General features: G+C 46.1%; 1 protein-coding gene across 7 annotated transcripts in view; it reads right to left on the minus strand.

Annotated features, from left to right (window-relative positions):
- Positions 1–19,960, minus strand: part of LOC142582270 (uncharacterized) — a 69,315-nt gene that overhangs the window by 32,081 nt on the left and 17,274 nt on the right. For all 7 annotated transcript variants that reach the window (XM_075691764.1, XM_075691762.1, XM_075691761.1 and 4 more), the window contains exons 6-7: positions 19,780–19,857; positions 13,983–14,277 (exon numbers count right to left, since the gene is read on the minus strand). In XM_075691764.1, coding sequence (XP_075547879.1) covers positions 13,983–14,277; positions 19,780–19,857 — 373 coding nt within the window. The remainder of the gene's footprint in view (positions 1–13,982; positions 14,278–19,779; positions 19,858–19,960) is intronic.

Raw genomic sequence — 19,960 nt, forward strand, 5'->3', positions numbered from 1 at the left:
CTGACACCATGCATTAAGGTGCGAGCAAGCAGATGCACTTTTACTAAAACCAAACGTTTGTTACTTTTCACGTGTTGCAAAACCTTGACCTTGAAGATCTTATGAAACAAGCAATACTAGTAATACTTTGTTGAAGGCGCGTAATGTCTTTTAACCTCAAATGCCAGCCAGGACTCTCAAAATTACAAAACCAGCCTGGTGCCTGGCTATTGCACAAATATGTGAACATAGGTATCTTTTTTTTTTTTTTTGCTGTTCACACCTTAAAGGCTACTTATGTAGATTTTAATCCAGAATAGCGATCCAGCATGAGAATAAATTGCATTTGATTTGACCTTCAAAGAGGTATGACAGTTTGCAAAGATGAAGGTACCTTCTTTGAACATGAAGGCACTTCATTCCAGGTTTAAATAAAAACCATATTAACTGCATATGACCAAATGGATCATTTTTGTTACACGCAATCTGAAGCTTACAAACTCTAATATAAGTGCAGGAAAGGTAATACAAAGCCCTTAGATGTGTTTTTTATATGCTGGAGCATTAGCAGTTGTGGGTAGTTCAGAAAATCAGTTTGTCGACTAATCATATGCTAAAAAACATTTCACTGCTTTTTGTATGTATTTTCCATGGACAAAAGTAAAGGTGAAGAGCTATTTTAATTTTCCTTTATGCAGCATGATTGCTGACTAATTAATTACTGTACTAATTATATGCTAAAGAACATTGCATTACTTTCTGTATGAATGTATTTTTATGGGCAAAAGTAAAAGCGAAGAGCTGTTTTAATTTTCCTTTATGCAGCATGATAGTTGGGCTTTCTGAGGAATAAAAAGAAAAAAAGGAGCTAAAAGGCTAGCCCCTGTATATGTTTTAAAAACATATCAAATCCAAATGCTTAATTAATTATCTGGCAGCACTGACCAAGGATACAAAATAGCTTTTTTTGGCACCACAGCTAATGCGCCGGTGTAAGAACATGGCTTAACATAAAAACTGGTACTCTGTTCTTCACTATATTCCTTCACATAAAGTAACCAGTGACTATCTTGCATTCTTTCAACAGTGGCATCCAATCGACACCCCTTTGCTCCACAGCCGCTGTTTTGACAATTCATGGTTCCTCACCCAAGTTTGCCACTGCCTGTTTGCTCATTGAAAAAAACCTCTATTAATCAGTGACAGCAGTCGACGCATCAAGTTTGGTTCAACCACATAACATGAAATTCAGATGTATTAAAACAGTCACTGCCCACGCTGTGGTCAATACTGAGAACATTTATAAAGTACTGCTTTACTGTGACTCCCCATGAATTTAAAGCTTTTATGTGGATGCTACTAAGCTGTGTAGGATCGGCCGATGCACAAATACTGTACAGGCCCTAGCTACTGGGAAACTGCTAACTTTGACAGCCAATAAGGCTGCACACTGCAAAGTGAAATTGGAAGGCAACACACATGCAAAAAAGCTAATAAACTAGGCACGTTGACACAGCAAAGCTTTTAAAGCTAGTGCTGTAATAATCCAATCATGTTACCTGACAGGTTAAAAATATTATTTCGCATGGACTATTACTAAAGGTGCACAGATGCACGCTACTGCAGCCAACTTGTCCACAGCTCAGATCTGTCAACAGCAATTGCATGACCGACAGTAGCATCTGAGCTGTCAACTGATAACCATCGGCACAGACATGTGCTGAGGAAAACAATTTGCGACATCCTTCTAAGAAAGGGCATGATTCAAGGCTTTCACATGTGATGGTGTTAATGATACAGCTTTTAGTGTAATACAGTCGAAACCCACAATAATGAAATCCTGCAACAATGAAATTCTTGTGACAGCGAAACATTTCAGTATCCCCGGCGAACGCCCATAGGATTCAATGCATTTCGTACCTCTCGGCAACGAAATGTCGCTGTAGTGCAATCCTGCATCACCGAAATTTGCTGGAACGTAACTCCGCGTATTACCTACTCGCATAAAGCTAGCAGGCTCCAAAATGTGCTAAAATGCGATTGTTTTGCACTAAAATTGCGTAAAATACCACCGCACTACACTTGTGTGGACGCTGCCATTTTTGTTCACAAAAACAACCAAGCACTGGAAGCGGTCAGTGCACTGGAAACACGTCATGGCCGCCATCTTGTTTGTTGATCGCTCGTTTGAAGCGGCACGCATGTTGCTACCGACATGCGACACCAGTTTTTGCCCGCCTACTATAGGAGAGATCGTAGATCGTTGTTCGAAATGCGCGTTTGGTTTGCATTCTCCGCGGCTGACGATTTGGCAAGGCCTAAGCCAATTGTGTAAGGTGAAACTTAACGCAAACTGAACGCACATTTCGAAGAACAATCACCAATCGCAGCAGTGCACTACGTAATGTGCGCCTCGGTGAAAAAATGCAGCAAGAACAAGGAAATCCACGTCCCACCAACATGCAATTGTTTATGGCGCTTGAGATGGCGGTCACAGCATATGGAGTGTCACTCATCGGGCCATGATTGGGCGATCGTCCGGGAGTACGCATCCCTTGCTTCAAGAACGCTGGTTTTGGTGCCACCTGACAGGCATAGCATGCGCATTCAGCGCCGGCCGTAGAATTGCATGAAAAGGCCATTATCTCGATCGTTTGCCTTTGGGTACACGAGATACAATCACGTTTGCGCTCGGCATTGGACGCGTTGGTGCCTACGAGCAACAGCATGTGCTGGAGAAATGCTGCTACATGCACTGTTGCTCTGCGTCCGGTGCTGAGTTATGCAAAATCCGGCAAAAGTGATCACATCTACAAAAGCAATTGACCAAGACCAAGAATACTGTGCTAGGCACTGCTGCCACTGCTGGCTGACGCACGCAGCACACTTTGTACTGTTGGCAATGCGGTTCTATATCTTCAAGCAAAGCTTGCAAAGTAGGCTAACGAATTTTGACAGCTAAATTTTGTTCTACGATGCATTACCTATCTGTGCTGTTTCTTTGTGCAACAACGAAATTCTCACGAAAGCGAATTTTTTTGCATTCCTTGCCGATTCCGTTATGCGAGGTACAACTGTAACCAAACCAAATGTGATGTCAACTTCAAGTGGGAAACGCCACAGGCCGACGCATTTCAAGAACTCAAACGACGCATGCAGTCGCCACCCGTACTTGCACATTTCAACGAAGGCGCCGATACCAAAATCCACACTGACGCCAGTAGCCTAGGCCTTGGTGCCGTCCTAGTCCAGAGGAAAGACTGACTTGAACGGGTGATATCTTATGCTAGCCGGTCGCTGTCAAAAGTGGAAGGCAATTATTCTACGACTGAAAGGGAATGCCTCGCCATCATTTGGGCTACAGAAAAATTCCGCCCTTACCTATATGGCAGGCCATTCAATGTCGTCAGCGACCATCATGCGTTGTGTTGGCTAGCTAACTTAAAGGGACACTAAAGGTTACCATTAAGTGAACATGGACTGTTGAAATACCATCCCAGAAACCTCGAAACGCTTTTTTCGGGCCAAGGAGAGACTTATTTTAAGAGAAAATGCGTTCTGAAGCGTCCGCGTACCTCTAGCGCAGTTCAAATCGCCCGCCCTCCGATCGAGGAGTACTGACATCATGGTCTCATAGTGACGTTGCGCCATTGGTGAGTAGAACGGCGTCTGCAGACGGCGCTACGGCTTTTCTGCGCAAAACGCAAACGCGCGGCCAGAAACAGAGCCAAGACAGAGCCGACAGCAGAGCGAAAGCGGGAGTATGGTGACTAGCGGAAGGAGAAACGCGCGACCATAAGCTGGTACTTTATTCTATGACGGAAACTTCGACGCTCGTCACAATGGACCCTGACAACGACAGATTGGCTCGCAATGCTGGGCTCAACTTCAGCAATTTGAGCACTGACGAGCGCGACCTGCTGCTAAGGGCTCGCGCTGCCGGCGTCGTTGCGTACTACGACGGCGGCCTCGACACCGGCTCTTCGGAGCGGGAAAGCAACGAGGGCTTCCCACGACATCACAAGGACGTGGCATTCTCACTGCTTGTTCGAAATGAAAGTTTCGCGAGCCAGCAGAACCCGCACAGCACGACGCGATTCGAAACTACTGAAACTCCAAAGCGTGCGCGGCGCAGAGTCGAGCGCGCAGAGTCGAGCGAAAACGAAACCTTTCGACCACACATACTACTGAAGGGTAACGTCAAAATATTATTTTTTTTTAGAATAGAATAGACGTAGACAAGTAGCATTTTCTTCCGTCTTATAATCGAATGAAATATTTTTAATACGAGTAGTTGAGTATTGGTAACACAAATTATGAGGAGTGCTTTCGTCATCGGGCTAGTACCGGAATGTCGCTGGGGGGTCTCAAATCGTGTCATGCATTTACCTCAATTTCTTGGTTACTAAGCTCTGTTCGCCAATAGATTGACGCCTTAGACGTTCAAGAACATTGCTCTACCACTTTAACTTGACTTCATAGTAACCTTTAGTGTCCCTTTAAAGGGCCTTTCAGGACGCTGGTGCGATGGAGCCTCAGACTGCAAGAATATGACGGCACAGTAATCTAAAAGTCCGGACGAAAACACTCTGACGCCGACTGCCTATCACGTGCCCCCATTGATCCCCCACTGCAAGACGACGAGGACGACGACGCCTTCCTCGGAATAATAAGCGCGGAAGCCTTCACTAAACAGCAACGAGCAGACCCGGAGCTAAAAGGCCTCGTTGAGTATTTGGAAGGGAACATCGACGTTGTCCCTAGGACATTTAAGCGCGGATTGTCTTCGTTCACACTACAAAACAACCTGCTCATGGAGAACTTCTCACCAGTCCGTGCCAGCTACCTTCTTGTTCCGTCAGTGCTGTGTCTACAAGTACTCCACGCCCTACATGACGATCCAACCGCTGGGCACTTCGGATTCTCCCGGACGCTGTCGAGGATACAGGAAAGGTATTACTGGCCGCGTCTGACCGCCGACATCGCCTGTTACGTCAAGACATGCCGAGACTGTCAGTGATGCAAGACACCACCGACAAGGCCAGCAGGATTACTACAGCCAGTCGAACCTCCTTGCCAACCATTTTAGCAGATTGGGGTGGCTTTGTTGGGACCGTTTCCGACGTCAACATCCAGAAATAAGTGGATCGTCATGGTGACAGACTATCTCACCCGCTTCGCTGAAACTAAAGCTCTACCGAAAGGCAGCACAGTCGAAGTGGCGAAATTTTTTGTTGAGAACATCCTGCTGTGACATGGTGCCCCAGAAGTCCTCATCACCGACACAGTAACGGCCTTTACAGCAGAGCTCACCCAAGCCATTCAGCAATACAGCCAGACAAGCCACAGGAGGATGACTGCCTACCACCCGCAGACGAATGGTCTCACGGAGCACCTGAACAAGACCCTCGCCGACATGCTAGCAATGTACGCAGACGTCGAACACAAGACCTGGCATGCCGTCCTGCCGTACATAACCTTCGCTTACAACACGGTGGTGCAAGAAACAACACAGATCACGCCATTTAAGCTGGTTTACGGCAGGAACCCGATGACGACGCTCAACGCCATGCTACCACATGTCATTGATGAAGAGAATCTTGACGTCCCTACCTGTCTCCAGCGCACCGAAGAAGCCCGACAGCTCGCCCACCTACGGATCAGGAACCTGCAGTGTACCGACAGCCGACACTACAACCTCCAACGACGCTTTGTAGATTACCAGCCTGGCGACCGTGTTTGGGTTTGGACTCCGATACGGCGATGAGGACTGAGTGAGAAACTATTATGGCGCTATTTCGGACCCTACAAGGTCATTCGACGTATTGGCGCACTGAACTATGAGGTCGTGCCAGATGGCATTTTTCATTCACAGCGACGCTGCGCACGATCTGAAGTGGTCCACGTGGTGGTCTTAAACCCTTTTACGTATGCTTACGAACTTCCTTATTTTGTTAGTCTCTTTGTTACAGGTGTTTTTTTTTTATTGCTTTTGTTTGTTTGCAGCATCAGGTCAATGCTTTATAAGAGAGGGGCACTGACACATGTACTTGTTTGCCTTTATCAAGCGACACGTTTCACCGCCTAACAAATGTTATCGCCCAGCGCAGGACGCGTCTACATGTATCGGAAGTTTCTAGAATGTTACCTATGCTTCTATCCGCTGTCTGTTGTCACCGAGCGTTGTGTAATGTGATTGCATGCATGCGCGAAGCGAATGGCGTAGAACTTTGTGAGATGCACGCAGATCCCAGCGATTACTTTGAAACATTCAACGACTGATCTATAAAAGCCAATGCGCTTGACTTGCTGATCAGATTTTCGCCGATCGCCGACTGTGTTCGCCGTTTTCGTTGAGCATTGATTGTAGCCTGTTTTTCTGGGCACAGGGTCACCTAATAAAGTTAGCTTCGTCATTCACAGTTTTCTTGCTGTGTCCAACCATCACTACCACGTGAGAATATCAAGAGATGCCTGAGAACTAGGGTGGTTGCTTGGGCTAGTTGGTAATTCACGATTAAAAATCACGTACAGCGCGAAGGACAAGGACAGCGACAGACGACATACACAGCGCTGTGTATGTCGTCTGTCGCTGTCCTTGTCCTTCACGCTGTACGTTATTTTTGATCATGAATTACCAACCAGCGCTGTGTATGTCGTCTGTCGCTGTCCTTGTCCTTCGCGCTGTACGTTATATTTAGATACCTGAGAGTCGAGCATACCCACACAGTAGTAGCTGCTGCTGCTTCCAGCAGACCAAGCCTTCCAGTCAGCTGTGAATGTGACTAGTGTGCCCGAAACGCAGCCTGGAGTGTTTACGGCATGGCTGTCGCACTGTTTTAGTCACCACTGGCAGCATCCTACTGGCTGTTGCATCCCGCGGCGATACAGCTATCCTACCATCGAGACCAGAAGCACGGACTGACTACTTGTGCCATAAGGCCACCTCTCGCAGCATCGTCACAGGGATACCAACAATGCGACTTTGGGCAATTTACCTGTCGTAACTGAGGAGAGGTCAGCTAGCTTGCGATTGCCCCGCAGGATGATGTAATAGCCCGCGCTGCTGCTATGTATGCAAATGAATTATAGGAACTTCATCCTACAATTCTCACTGACAGCGCATCCACTCACGAACTTTTTGATGAAGAATGAACCATGGGACTGGGCAGAGCATCAAGAGCAGGCTTTCGCTGCGCTCAACCAATCCTTAGCTCAGGATGCAGTTGTGGGCCTTCCAGATCTAAACCGGCCTTTTGAGGTTGAAACAGATGAAAGTGGTATCGTTATTGCAGTGGTGCTACTAAAGGTTGGCCCTGATGAACCGTAGTCCATTTCTTTTATTAGCAGGGTTCTTACAGAGGCCGAAGGCCATTATACTGTTCAGAAGTGCAAGTGCCTTAGAGTAGTGTGGGCAGTAGACAAATTGAGGGCCTATGTTGAATTTACGGAGTTTGAGATTCACTTTGACCACTCATCCTTGTTAAGGATTTTTAGCGCCAACCAAGCTTCGCTCAGGGTCAAGTATTGGGTCCTGTGACTGCAGGGCTTCAATTGTCAGATCAAGCACACATGGGGACTGGCAAATATACCCATAGATGCCCTGAGCAGAGCCCCTCTCCATTGTGAACATCCCCCAAGTGACAGTCTGCATGATACACTGTTCCCCATTGCTGCTCCAGAACATGAAGCGAAAATTACATTTAAGCAAGTAGCAGTAGCCTTGGAAGAGGATACCACAATGTTAGGTGACACAGGATGGCTAATCGAAGCACAGGCTCATGACAGCCATCCCTCAAAACTGAAGACTGTGGTCCAAGGGACTAGGCTCCCAAGCCCTGACCCTGATAACCGCCTTCTTCATGATCTGGCAGAGACAACAGAACTGGAGCCAAGAGGACTGCTGGTTCAGCAAAGAGGCAACAAGAAGGTATCATGGCTACCTGATCATCTCCAACACGTGGCACTGAAGATGGCACATGACCACCCCGCTGGAGGATTTTTCAAAACCATGAGACTTATCTCAGCACGGTTAGTCTGGCTGGGCATGCAGGCTGACTTATCAATGTACATCATCATCATCATCATCATCATCATCATCATAATCAGCCTGTTTTATGTCCACTGCAGGATGAAGACCTCTCCCTGCGATCTCCAATTACCTCTGTCCTGCATCAACCGATTCCAACTAGCGTCCGCGAATTTCCTAATTTCCCCACTCCACCTAGTCTTCTGCCATCCTTGACAGCATTTCCCTTCTCTTGGTACCCATTCTGTAACCCTAATGGTCAAACGGTTATCTAACTGGCACATTACATGACCTGCCTAGCTCCATTATTTTTATCTTGATGTCAATTAGAATATTGTCTATACCAGTTTGCTCTCTGATCCAAACCGCTCTCTTTCGGTCTCTTAACGTTATGCCTAGCAATCTTTATCCCATCGCTCTTTGCGTGGTCCTCAACTTGTTCTCAAGCTTTTTTGTCAGTCTCCAAGTGTCTGCCCCATGTGTCAGCACTGGTAAAATGCACTAATTGCACACCTTCCTTTTCAATGATAATGGTAAGCTTCCAGTCAGGAGCTGACAATGTCTACCCTATGCGATGCAACCCATTTTTTTTATTCTATGAATTTCCTTCTCATGATCAGGGTTCCCTGTGATTATTTGACCTAGGTAAACATACTCCTTCAGACTCTAGAGGCTGACTGGCGATCCTGAAATCTTGTTCCTTTGCCCGGCTATTCATCATTATCTTTGTCTTCTGCATATTAATCTTCAACCCCACTCTTACACTCTCTCTGTTAAGGTCCTTAATGATTTGTTTAACTCGTCTGCATTGTTACTGAATAGAACAATGTCATCGGCAAACCGAAGGTTGCCGAGATATTCGCCGTCGATGCTTGCTCCTAAGCCTTCCCAGTTTAATAGCTTGAATAGTTCTTCCAAGCACACAGTGGAGAGATTGGAGAGATTGTGTCACTCTAGGGGTCTGACCTCTTTCTTTATAGGTATCTTCCTGCCTTTCTCCTGTAGAATTAAGGTAGCTGTAGAACCTCTGTAGATATTTTCCAAGGTACAGTGCAGTCCACTTATAACGATATCGAGAAAGACGAAAAATATGATCGTTATAACCGATGATCGCTATATCTGGACTGCAGTTATTAAAAAACAAAACGCAGATCATACCTTTGCAGCTTCGAATTCGCTACTTGCTCTAAAGAATAGATGATGTAGAAAGTAGGCCGTGAAAAAAAAAACGATTTCTTGCGTCAATGACCGTGTCAAGGGTCAGGCGCGCCGAAATAGTCCGAAATCTACATTTGCTTTTGCGGCAGCTTCAGCTTCACAAGTGCGGTGTGCATGGATTCCAGCTGCTGCGCAAACACTGGCGGCCATCCTTTAGCATGCATAAAATCAATTAAGGAGTCAATCGACGACAGTGCACTTTGCGTGGACATCGAGGTCGGGGTCAAGGAGCCACTGTCAATCTTTTTGTCATTGTCGCTGCTGCCATCGCCACTGTCGCACAACTTTGCCGTCTGTCGAGACAGCACATCTTCAGCGATCGCCTCATCAGTGACCTCATCGCAGAATGAGGCAGCACTGTCTGCAGTCAAAAACTCCTCCTTCGACACACCACCTGTGTCACCAGTAGGAATGAGCTCCCACAGCTCGGTTATGTCAGCAGCTTCCACTGTGTTGATCTCAGTGGGTTGGGGAAGTTCGTCCTTGCGCACAAAGCCCGACTTTTTGAAGCAATTGTTGATGAGCCACTGGTAAAGCGCCTCTTCAACATCGGCATAAAAAGGGTCTCTAACCCTTTTCCACTGATTGGCATGGCCGCTGATAGCCCCTGCCTTCACTATCGCGGTGCTCCTGGTTTTCAAGATGGTTGATATCGTCAACTGGGCGAGCTCATACTTCTTCATGAGGGCGCTCACCTTGAAGCCGCATCAAGAGTCCTGCAAAATATCCATCTTCGTGTCAAGCGACACAGCCTTGCGCTTTGTCGGTGCCATCTTCAAACTGGGTTGTACCGTTGGTTGCACTCTGTTTCGGTGGCGTCAGCCTGCTATCGCAAGAGAGAGAGAGATGTGGGACGGGCGCCACCGCGCCGCTTTGCTTGACGCTTTTTTCTTGTTTTCTCTCTCTTTCAGAGCAACTGTGGCTGACATGCATGAAGCAGCTAGCACCATCTTGTGGCGCGCTGCGCCTACTCAGGTACTCTCCGGTGCGCGGGCGGGGCGAGACGCGCTGCGCGGTAATGGCGGCAGATACAAATTTACGGAGGTAAACATCGCCTCGTCTCGACATCGTTCATTTCAGGGAACTAAGCAATGCAAATGTGACGATTATTTGGCACGGAAAACGCCGTCCAGATGGCAGAATTTTAATTGTTATATCCGATATGCGGTGAATAACCTATCGTTATAAATGGTTTTTATGCGAAGCATATTACTAGAGCTCAACCCAGCTCCTCAGGCGCGGCGGTGTCGCCTTCAATACCACGTGACACTGTGACGTCACGCCAGAGGAGAAACGGGGCTCCAACTCGCGCCGTCGCTCGCGGCGTCGCCTTCAAGGCTGACCACGTGACACCGTGACGTCACGACAGAGGAGAAACTGGGCTCCAACTCGCGCCGTCGCTCGCGGCGTCGTGGCCGTATATAAGCAGCTGCGCTTGTTTCTAGGTGGCTTTGGCTCAACTCTTGCAAGATGAGCTGGGTGGGAATCGAACCAGGGTCTCCGGAGTGTGAGACGGAGACGCTACCACTGAGCCACGAGTACGATGCTTCAAAGCGGTACAAAAACGCCTCTAGTGAATGCGGTGTTGCCTGAGAAACGAGCTGTTTCTAAGGCTCAGGCGTGCGTCGCTTGCTCAGGCGCACATTTCGTTGCCGCGCCGAACGCTGCGTTGCTCGACGCTCACCGCGTCCAATGCGGGGCGCGTAGTCGCTGCGCCGTAGCCCATTGTCTTACACCCCATGGCGTGTCGACGGGAACGCTGTCGCGTTCCACTCTTGAAGGCGAAGCAGAGTAACGCATGAGTTGTTTCTTCGTCTAGCCGAACCAAATATAGCCAAGCAACAGCAGTTCACCAGGCTAAACAGTGGTTCAACAACTAAAATAAAGGCTAGTATGCTTCGCATCCTGGGCTTAACCTTAGCTAAGCCACAGCCATTTTTTTTCCCCATATACCTAATGCATAAAATGACACTCTCAGGTCGACCCATCGTTATAAACGATATATTGTTATATGTGATATCATTATAAGTGAACTGCACTGTATTTACGTAAGCGCTCTGTACTCCTTGATTATGTATTGCCACTATGACTGGTGGTGTCTCTACTGAATCAAATGCCTTTTTGTAACCTATGAAAGCCATATAGAGAGGCTTATTGTACTCTGCAGATGTCTTGATAACCTGATTAATGACATGGATGTGATCCATTGTAGGGTATCCCTTCCTGAAGCCAGCCTGTTCCCTTGGTGGACTAAAGTCCAGTGTTTCCCTTATTATACTGGAGATTATTTTGGTAAATATTTTATATAATACTAGGAGTAAGCAACTGGGCCTATAATTTTTCAACTCTTTAAAGTCTCCCTTTTTGTGGCTTAGTATAATGTTTGCATTCTTCCAGTTTTCTGGGACCCTTGCAGTCTATAAACATTTCGTATAAAGAGCTGCCAGTTTTCCAAGCATTATGTTTCCTCTACCTTTAATTAAATCAACTGTTATTCATCTCCTCCTGCCGCTCTTCCTTCTTTTATGTCTTGCAAGGCCCTTCTGACTTCATCGCTAGTTATAGCAGGAGTTTCCGTATCCTGTTCATTACTGTTTCTAATTGAAGTATCCCGACTCCTTTGGGTACTGTACAGGTAAGTATAGAATTCTTCCACTGCTTTTGCTATATCGTTGAGATTGATAATGATACTACCCTGCTTATCTTCCAGTGCATACATCTTGGTTTGTCCTATGCCAAGTTTCCTTCTCACTGAGTTCAGGCTACGTCCATCTTCTACGGCTTCTTCAGTCTTTCTCACATTATAGTTTCGAATATCACTTATTTTCATCTTGTTGATCAGTTTTGACAGTTCCGCGAATCATATCTTATCTCTTGAGTTGGACACTTTCAGTCTTCGTCGTTTCTTTATTAGGCCCTTTGTTACTTGGGAGAGCTAGCCTACTGGTTCCCTTGCCTCCCACTTCAATTGCTGCCTCAGAAGCCAGCCTAGTTATGGTTTCATTCATTAGCTCTATGTCATCATCATCATCTCTCTGTTCTAATGCTGCATATTTGTTTGAAAGTACCAGCCTGAATTTGTCTTCTTTTACCCTTACTGCCTATAGATTGACCTGTCTTTTCTTGACCAATTTTGCTTTTTCTCTCTTCAAATTGAGGTGAATCCTAACCCTCACTAACCTATGATCACTGCATTTTACGCTACCTATCACTTCTACCTCCTGCACTATGCTAGGATCAGCAGAAAGTATGAAATCAATTTTATTTCTTGTTTCACCATTATGGCTTTTCCAGGTCCACTTCCTGTTGCTACGCTTCCTGAAAAAGGTGTTTATTATTTGAAGCTTATTCCTTTTTGAGACTTCTACCAACATCCCTCCTCTAGCGTTCCTAGAATCGACGCCGTAGTTGCCAATTGCTTGTTCACCAGCCTGTTTTTTTCCCCACTTTTGCATTGAAGTCGCCCATTACTACAGTATACTGAGTTCGCACTTTTCTCATAGCTAATTCAACATCTTCATAAAACTGTTCTACTTCCTCATCATCACGACTGGATGTTGGAGCGTAGGCTTGTACTAATTCTAATCTATACCTCTTATTAAGTTTGATTACGGCTACAGCTACCCTCTCATTAATGCTGTAGACTTCATCAATGTTGTCCGCTATGTCCTTACAGATTAGGAATCCTACCCTATATTGCTTCTTATCTAGGAGACCTCTACAGCAGAAGACATGTCCGTTATTCAGCAATGTATAAGTTTCACCAGTTCTTCTAATCTCACTAAGGCCGGTGATATCCCAAAGAATGCCTGGTAGTTCCTCAAAGAATCCTGCTAAGCTAGCATCACTCGAGAGGGTTCGGGTGTTAAACGTTGCAAGGGTCAGTTTCCATTGGCGGCCTGTCCGGACCCAGAGATTCTTAGCACCACCTGCTGCGTTACAGGTCTGACTGCCGCCTTGGTCAGGTGCTCTGCAGCTGCTGGAGACAGAGGGCCATTGCGTAAGTATGTACAGTATGTAAAGTATGTACAGTGCTGTGCTTAATAAAGGGAAAATAAGACATCTACCCAATTGTAGCAATTGTTACAAAAGAAACCCATATAGGCTCCTCGAAAGAAAAGCCTCACAGTTAAAGAAAAATTCATCCTAGTCTGGGACTTGAACCCAGAACCACCGCCTTTTTGGGGCAGCCGCTCTGCCATCTAAGCTAACCAGGTGGCTAGCAGATGGCAGGGCGAAGTCAAACTTATCAACAACTCGAAGCAAAGGCAGGAGTTTCCCATAATAGTTCTGCGGAAACATGCAAGGTGGGGAGAAGCAATTAATAAAAGGAAAATGAGACATCCACCGAATTGTAGCAATTGCTAGTACCATAATTGGCATTCTTGCAACAGCTCAAACCATGTGTGCAATGAGAAAGCACGCTGAGAGACACAGACATCAACTACATCAACTTGCGTACGCTGAGCGAGCGACGCGCCTCGGCGCCTAAGCATAACTGAGAGATCAACAGTCGTGTACGGTTCTCCAACTTACGCTAATTCCACATCGCTACCGCTTACCGCCAGGTGCATGAGTTGTCTGTTTGGGCACTATTGAAAGGCTGGTTAGAAAATTAGACAATTACCAGCCCCACGGCTTTGCCAAGATTACATTGATAGTATACGCTAAGCAGTTAAAGGCAATTTAGCTCAAGTGAAATTTTGTGGCAGCTGGTCTTTAAGCCAATAGTACAGTGACTGTGCCTGATGCTCACTTTCTTCGGTAGTGACAGTCGTGGTGGGTGTGGCTGCAGCAGTCGTTGCAGTGACTGCGATGCCAGCAGCAGCGGAAACAGAGGTGGCAGGCACTACTTTGGTGACCGTGGCTCTTTTGACAGCGGCGGTGTGTGGTGCCTTGGCAGCTACAAACACAGTGCGTGCGGCCGTTGTCGCCACCCCGGTCGCCTTGGCCTGGATTATGGTGGGACTGGCAGCAGTCACGAGTCCAGTCGTGACAGCAGGAATGGCCTTGACAACCTTGTGAGCAGTGCCTATGGCACCAGCTGGGACCTATGGCAAGGATAAACTCTGCAACATGTAGCTTGGCACACGTTAGGCTGTCCTTGGCTGCAATAGGTGGTGTCTAAAACACGGCGCTGACGATATGTTTCTGGGTCAGCAATCACTTCCAGCACATGCAGTTAGCAAAAGCACGGCCTTCAGGATTAGCATCTGTTACCCAGAGCAAACTGTCCCTGGTGCATGGATTTGGACACCACCTGTTGAGCCACTGAGCTGTAATACAGGAATAGCAAAAACGGCAATGAGAAAAACACAAGAGCATTTGCATCAACATAGCGCATGACAAAAATATAGAAAGCAGCCCTATTTATGGAAGCATACTACAGTAGACTAGCATTAAAATAAATTCAATTGAGCCGAACTGTAGATTATGAAAAACAATGTGTGAACTTTGGTTTAATATTGACAAAATTTCCCTCAAGAGAAAAGTGTATAACAGCTGTGCCTTACCAGTACTCACCTACGGGACAGAAACCTGGAGGCTTACGAAAAGGGTTCTACTTAAAATTGAGGATGATGCAACGAGCTATGGAAAGATGAATGGTGGGTGTAACATTAAGGGATAAGAAGAAAGCAGATTGGGTAAGGGAACAAACGCGAGTTAATGACATCTTAGTTGAAATCAAGAAAAAGAAATGGGCATGGGCAGGACATGTAATGAGAAGGGAAGATAATCGATGGTCATTAAGGGTTGCAGACTGGATTCCAAGAGAAGGGAAGCGTAGCGGGGGGCGGCAGAAAGTTAGGTGGACGGATGAGATTAAGAAGTTTGCAGGGACAACATGGCCACAATCGGCACATGACCGGGGTAGTTGGAGAGGTATGGGAGAGGCCTTTGCCTTGCAGTGGGCGTAGCCAGGCTGATGATGATGGTGACTACAGTAGACTACCATTAAGACAAATTAAAATGAGCTGAACTGTAGATCATGAAAAATAATGTGTGAACTTTGCTTTGAAATTGACAAAATCTTAACCCTTAAAGTGTTTTGGACGAGCTCAGGTTATCAATGCGATCCTATTGAATCTTAATTTGGACGAGCTGAGTTCCCGGCAATAATTCTATGTTCAAATCGATTTGGATGAACTCGACACTTCCATTTAACTGTTTCTTCCACCACATAAACGGCTGCAGTGCACCCCTCCTCCCCCCCCCCCCCCCCACTGCTTGAATTCCGCAGTTCTTTCAATATTTTCTTTTTTACTAGATAGACATCAGCCCTTCTTTAGCCGCTTGTAGGCCGTTTGATTCAGTCTTCATGTTCTACAACATAGATGGCTGCCATTTTGTCAGCATCAGAATGATGTGTTTATAGTAGTCTTTGTTCTATGCTACATAAATTGCAGCCCTTTGTCAGTGCTCAATGATTGTCTTTTCAAAATTGCGCAGTTTTTGTGCCTTTAGCAGTTTTGTAAACGTAGTGCCTGCCACTGACAGCTCGAACATGAGTTTCATGTGCAAAGGAAATCCACTGCTCGACTCTGAAAGTGAAAGTGAAAGTGATGCGCCAGAATTTTGTTCTTAGAGCGAAGAGGATGTGATAGTGTTCTCATTGCTTCTTCTACCAAAAGTGATGATTCACAAAGTGAAGATGACATTAACTTGGCCCGACAGCAGCGCAGAATGGATGCCAACAGCCCCGTCTGTGTCCGCAGGGGGACTATTATTTTTGGTTGCAAAAATATAACAGGGGCTGCCTTGTGAATATCGGTCAAGAGTGTTACTCTGCCTTAAGACATTTCATGTTTTGTTTAATAGCAACCTGAACTCAAAATGTAAGTTTCTCAAGTACTTGTGGCGCTTGTATGAAATAAAAAGAAAATACCGGGATACCAATAATTTGCGGACGAGTTCATCGAAGCACATGCTACACACATTGCTTCAGTGCTCCCACCCGAGCCGCTCATGGAAAGAAGGTGCGGACTGCGGAACGTGCCTCTCCACTGGTGGATGTGATATGTGATAGTTGCGGTTTCCTCCAATGTGCCACGGTAGTGCTGAACATCGGCAAAGACCGAAGAAAGGAACCGGCTAGCACTCCCAGCCAGCCGGCCTAGGCGCATTGAGTGCACTTTTTGGAAGTGCCGGTCACCTCGCCTTGTGTCGACATTGTGGCTGTTTATGTGCAAGGACACATTAAAACATACCAGAGTTGTTGTCTTGTATGTTATAGCTATTACAGGCAAGCACGTTTTCTTCTGAAGACGGCAGACTGAGTAAATGTGCTACAATGCAAGCATGTGGCACAGCAGTTAGCATAGTTGTACTCTTCTTCCACCAAAACAAAAATCTGCTAACCCCTGTATTTTTTTTTTTTTTTGGTTAGGCTGAGTCACTTAAATGCTCTATTTGTATGTGCTTACACCGATGATTTCATCAACGCGGTGACAGGCTGATCGTACTTCAAATTTCTTTTGAAGAAATAGCCGAGTGGAATTACATACGCTGTAGAGAGTCCACGCAAAACGAAGCAAGGGAGTCTGTTGGCTACAACAGTGGTAGCCAACAGTGCAGCATCAACATTTCATCCACGATGAGGCTGTAGTATGGCCCTTTTTATGAGTAAACTATGCCTTTCCACTTGACAATGTTCGTGGATTTGGCTGGTTGCTCTGGTTTCTCCTGTAGATGACCCATCAAATTTCTGGAGCATAGATGGGCAAGGTAGCCTGAGAAGCTTCCTCACTGTCACATGTTCATACCCTTTATGGGACGTCGCGTTCCACAGCGCACATTCTCGCACTGTACTCTCTTGCCATGTCGGTAAGGCTTTATTAAAATTATCAACTTGTTCCAGAACAAACTCAGCAGTTTTGTCAACTTCCGCTGCTGCTTTCCACTGCCTAATCCTTTTCGTATTGCTTTAGTTTTTTCTGAACATTGTCATATCTTTTTTACAGCTTTTGCAATCGCTCGTTGAGTCTACTGGCTTCCATTTGCAGGCGGTGCGCGTTCCTCTTTGTACCTGCCATGAAGCTCGTTAAATTAAACGTCTGGCATTCTTGTGCTTCCACGTGGTTTTGCAAGCTGCATCGCGTGTCCAGGCAGTCTTACTGAGAAGAGACCCTGTCTGCATGTGGCAGCATTGCGCAAAGCTTGAAGTCGCCTTCATTTTCAGCAAAGTATGCATCGGAGCAGTGGGACACTGTTTTGTGAGCCTACACAAAGCTCTTGCTGGAAGAGTCGCCTGCTTATGGCAGTGGGAGGCGGGACACGAACTAGTGATCTGCGTTTCTTCAACGTTGCGGGCAGCATGTACACAGGCTACGACGGCCACAGCACCTTGCATTTCAGTCCGACCATGTAGTCATTCTCCTTGAAATGAAGCGAATCAATGGCGGCCCTGGAGTTCAGCACCCACTGGCTGCCTTGGTCGTTGCCTTGTTGTGAAACGTTTCATCGGCAGGCATCCCGGAGTTCCCTTGCGGGCAGCTCGTGATAGGAAAAGTCAGAGTTCCTTGCAGCATTTGATTCACATCACGGCACAAAACAGTTCTTTGGCATTGCGTTTACCGTGATGCATCTATCATTCAACATTATAAATGTATAATGAAAAAGCTAGATGGTAAAATGAAAATGCACGTAAAACAGTAACCGTGCTTTTTCGCTACGCTTGCTACCCAGCGCAATATCGCACTATTCTATCTGGCACACCAGCGTTCACCAATGCGCAGCGCTCCCACCCAAAGTAGCGGCCGCATCTGAAAACGCCGCTTGTCACTCGCTCGCTCATTGATGGTGCGTGATGCGGCAGGCCACACCTTAGTTTCACTAAGCAGCCGTACTCACACACATACTTCAGTGACATCAAAGGTCAGCAGGGCACCTTCATCAAATGTAGATAACCTAAGTTTATACGGTGTTCAATAATGCAATACAAAACTTTTAGATTGCTGACCAGTTTCCATGCTACTCAGATTTTAGAAAGCCCTAAATAAAGCAATTTTCACTTGAATAATTAACTCCAGAAAGCTCTAAATAAATATATACAGCTACGTTTTAAAAATGTTAGTTCTAGGCACGCAGTGAAGCCATTCATAGCAATTACACACACAACAATGTACTGGTTATAATGAGCACATTTCAATTGTATTTCAGATTCAAGCTGCACTGAAATGATGTCCAGCTATAACAAGAATTTTTTAAGTACGGTAATGATACCATAAGTCTTACTTGCTAAAAAATATGACAAGAAAAATATCATGCAAGAAAAAGAGAGAAAAGAAAGCAGAAAGAACTTCCGTGGTTCACAGTCATTTGCCGAACAGTTTCGCCTGAAAGGTGAAGCAAATTGTTATAGCAAATTGTGATAGATGATTGTGATAAAAATTAGTAAACAGCTATACGAAGTAAGTAGCTTTATCGGCCGTATAGACTTGCAAGCATTCGCTTACAAATTAACAAGCATGGTGTCACACGCACACAAGCAAACATGAACACATCTCACTCAAGACCGCGCACACTTGCTGTGAAAATGCTATAATGAGGAAGTGCGGCATCAGCAGAGAGCAAAGTTACCTTCATGCTGCCTCTCGTTTAAATTTGAACTAAGTGGCAAGGACACAGCACACACGAAGCTGTCAGCACTCGATGCCCTCTGTCCGCAACGCAGGTGGCTTTCAAGATAGGGTCCACGCGGCTGCATCATACGCAGCCGCCAGAATAGAATGTGCCCCCTTCCTTTCCTCCCTCCCTCCTTCCCTCCCGGTGCCTTGCGCGAGATTGAGCCACCATCGTCAGCTCACCCTCACATGCTTTCACTTGCACATACAGCATACAGCGCGCGGCAACAGTGTTATTGCCCTTGGACTTCATACGAAACATCACAACGACGGCAACACCGACAGCAGAAATGTGCCTGGAGTCTCTACAGAGTTGCTATCGCAATATAGAAAGTGAAAATACTGTGCACACAGCTGTGCAAAATTAGGTAGTGATCAATCAATAAATAAAAAATCTGCCAGAGGCAATCTCATGATAAATATAGATATTAATGCGATCAGCATCGAAGCAATATGACGACACTGTATTGCTACTGGCAAAATGTGTCATGCATGAGGAGTGTATGCAGCTGGGCTCCTGTCTCACACTTCCGAGTGGACACGCTGTGTCATCTAACACCGCCACCAGAAGTATGTGTAGCATGTGCATAAATATTTATTCACACCAAACTGTCTCAATATGTACATCTACAATGCAGGTTAAATTTCGCAGCACTGGATGGATTTTAAAGGATTTTTGTTATCATTGAAGAGCGGCACATGCCCAGTGGCATGCAACCTGTTGGCATGAAATGGGTTCACTGAAGAGCGGCACACACCCCGGAGCACATACTCACTGACTCAGTGAGTGCACACACACGTGCAGCCACACACGTGTGTGCACGTGTGACAACAGACAGACAGATAGCCAGCCCACGGAAAGTGTGTGAACCTGAGAATGACACTTACATTAAAAAAATACTAAAAAACAGGCATGATAGACTAATGTACCTTGGTCATTTGTGCGACAGGCAGTATGAAAGTTTGTTCCACAGTCTCTTTGGTGCGGGTTGGATTGCAGACATGTTCCTGAAATATGACCATTGAGCTTCATCAGAGATGCAACTGCACACTCTTCTTCGCATTTAATCTGTGATGGCCACTAGTTACCAGATGCCAAGAATATTTTCAT

This window comes from Dermacentor variabilis, chromosome 5 (assembly GCF_050947875.1).
Source record: "Dermacentor variabilis isolate Ectoservices chromosome 5, ASM5094787v1, whole genome shotgun sequence".
Taxonomy (NCBI): domain Eukaryota; kingdom Metazoa; phylum Arthropoda; class Arachnida; order Ixodida; family Ixodidae; genus Dermacentor; species Dermacentor variabilis.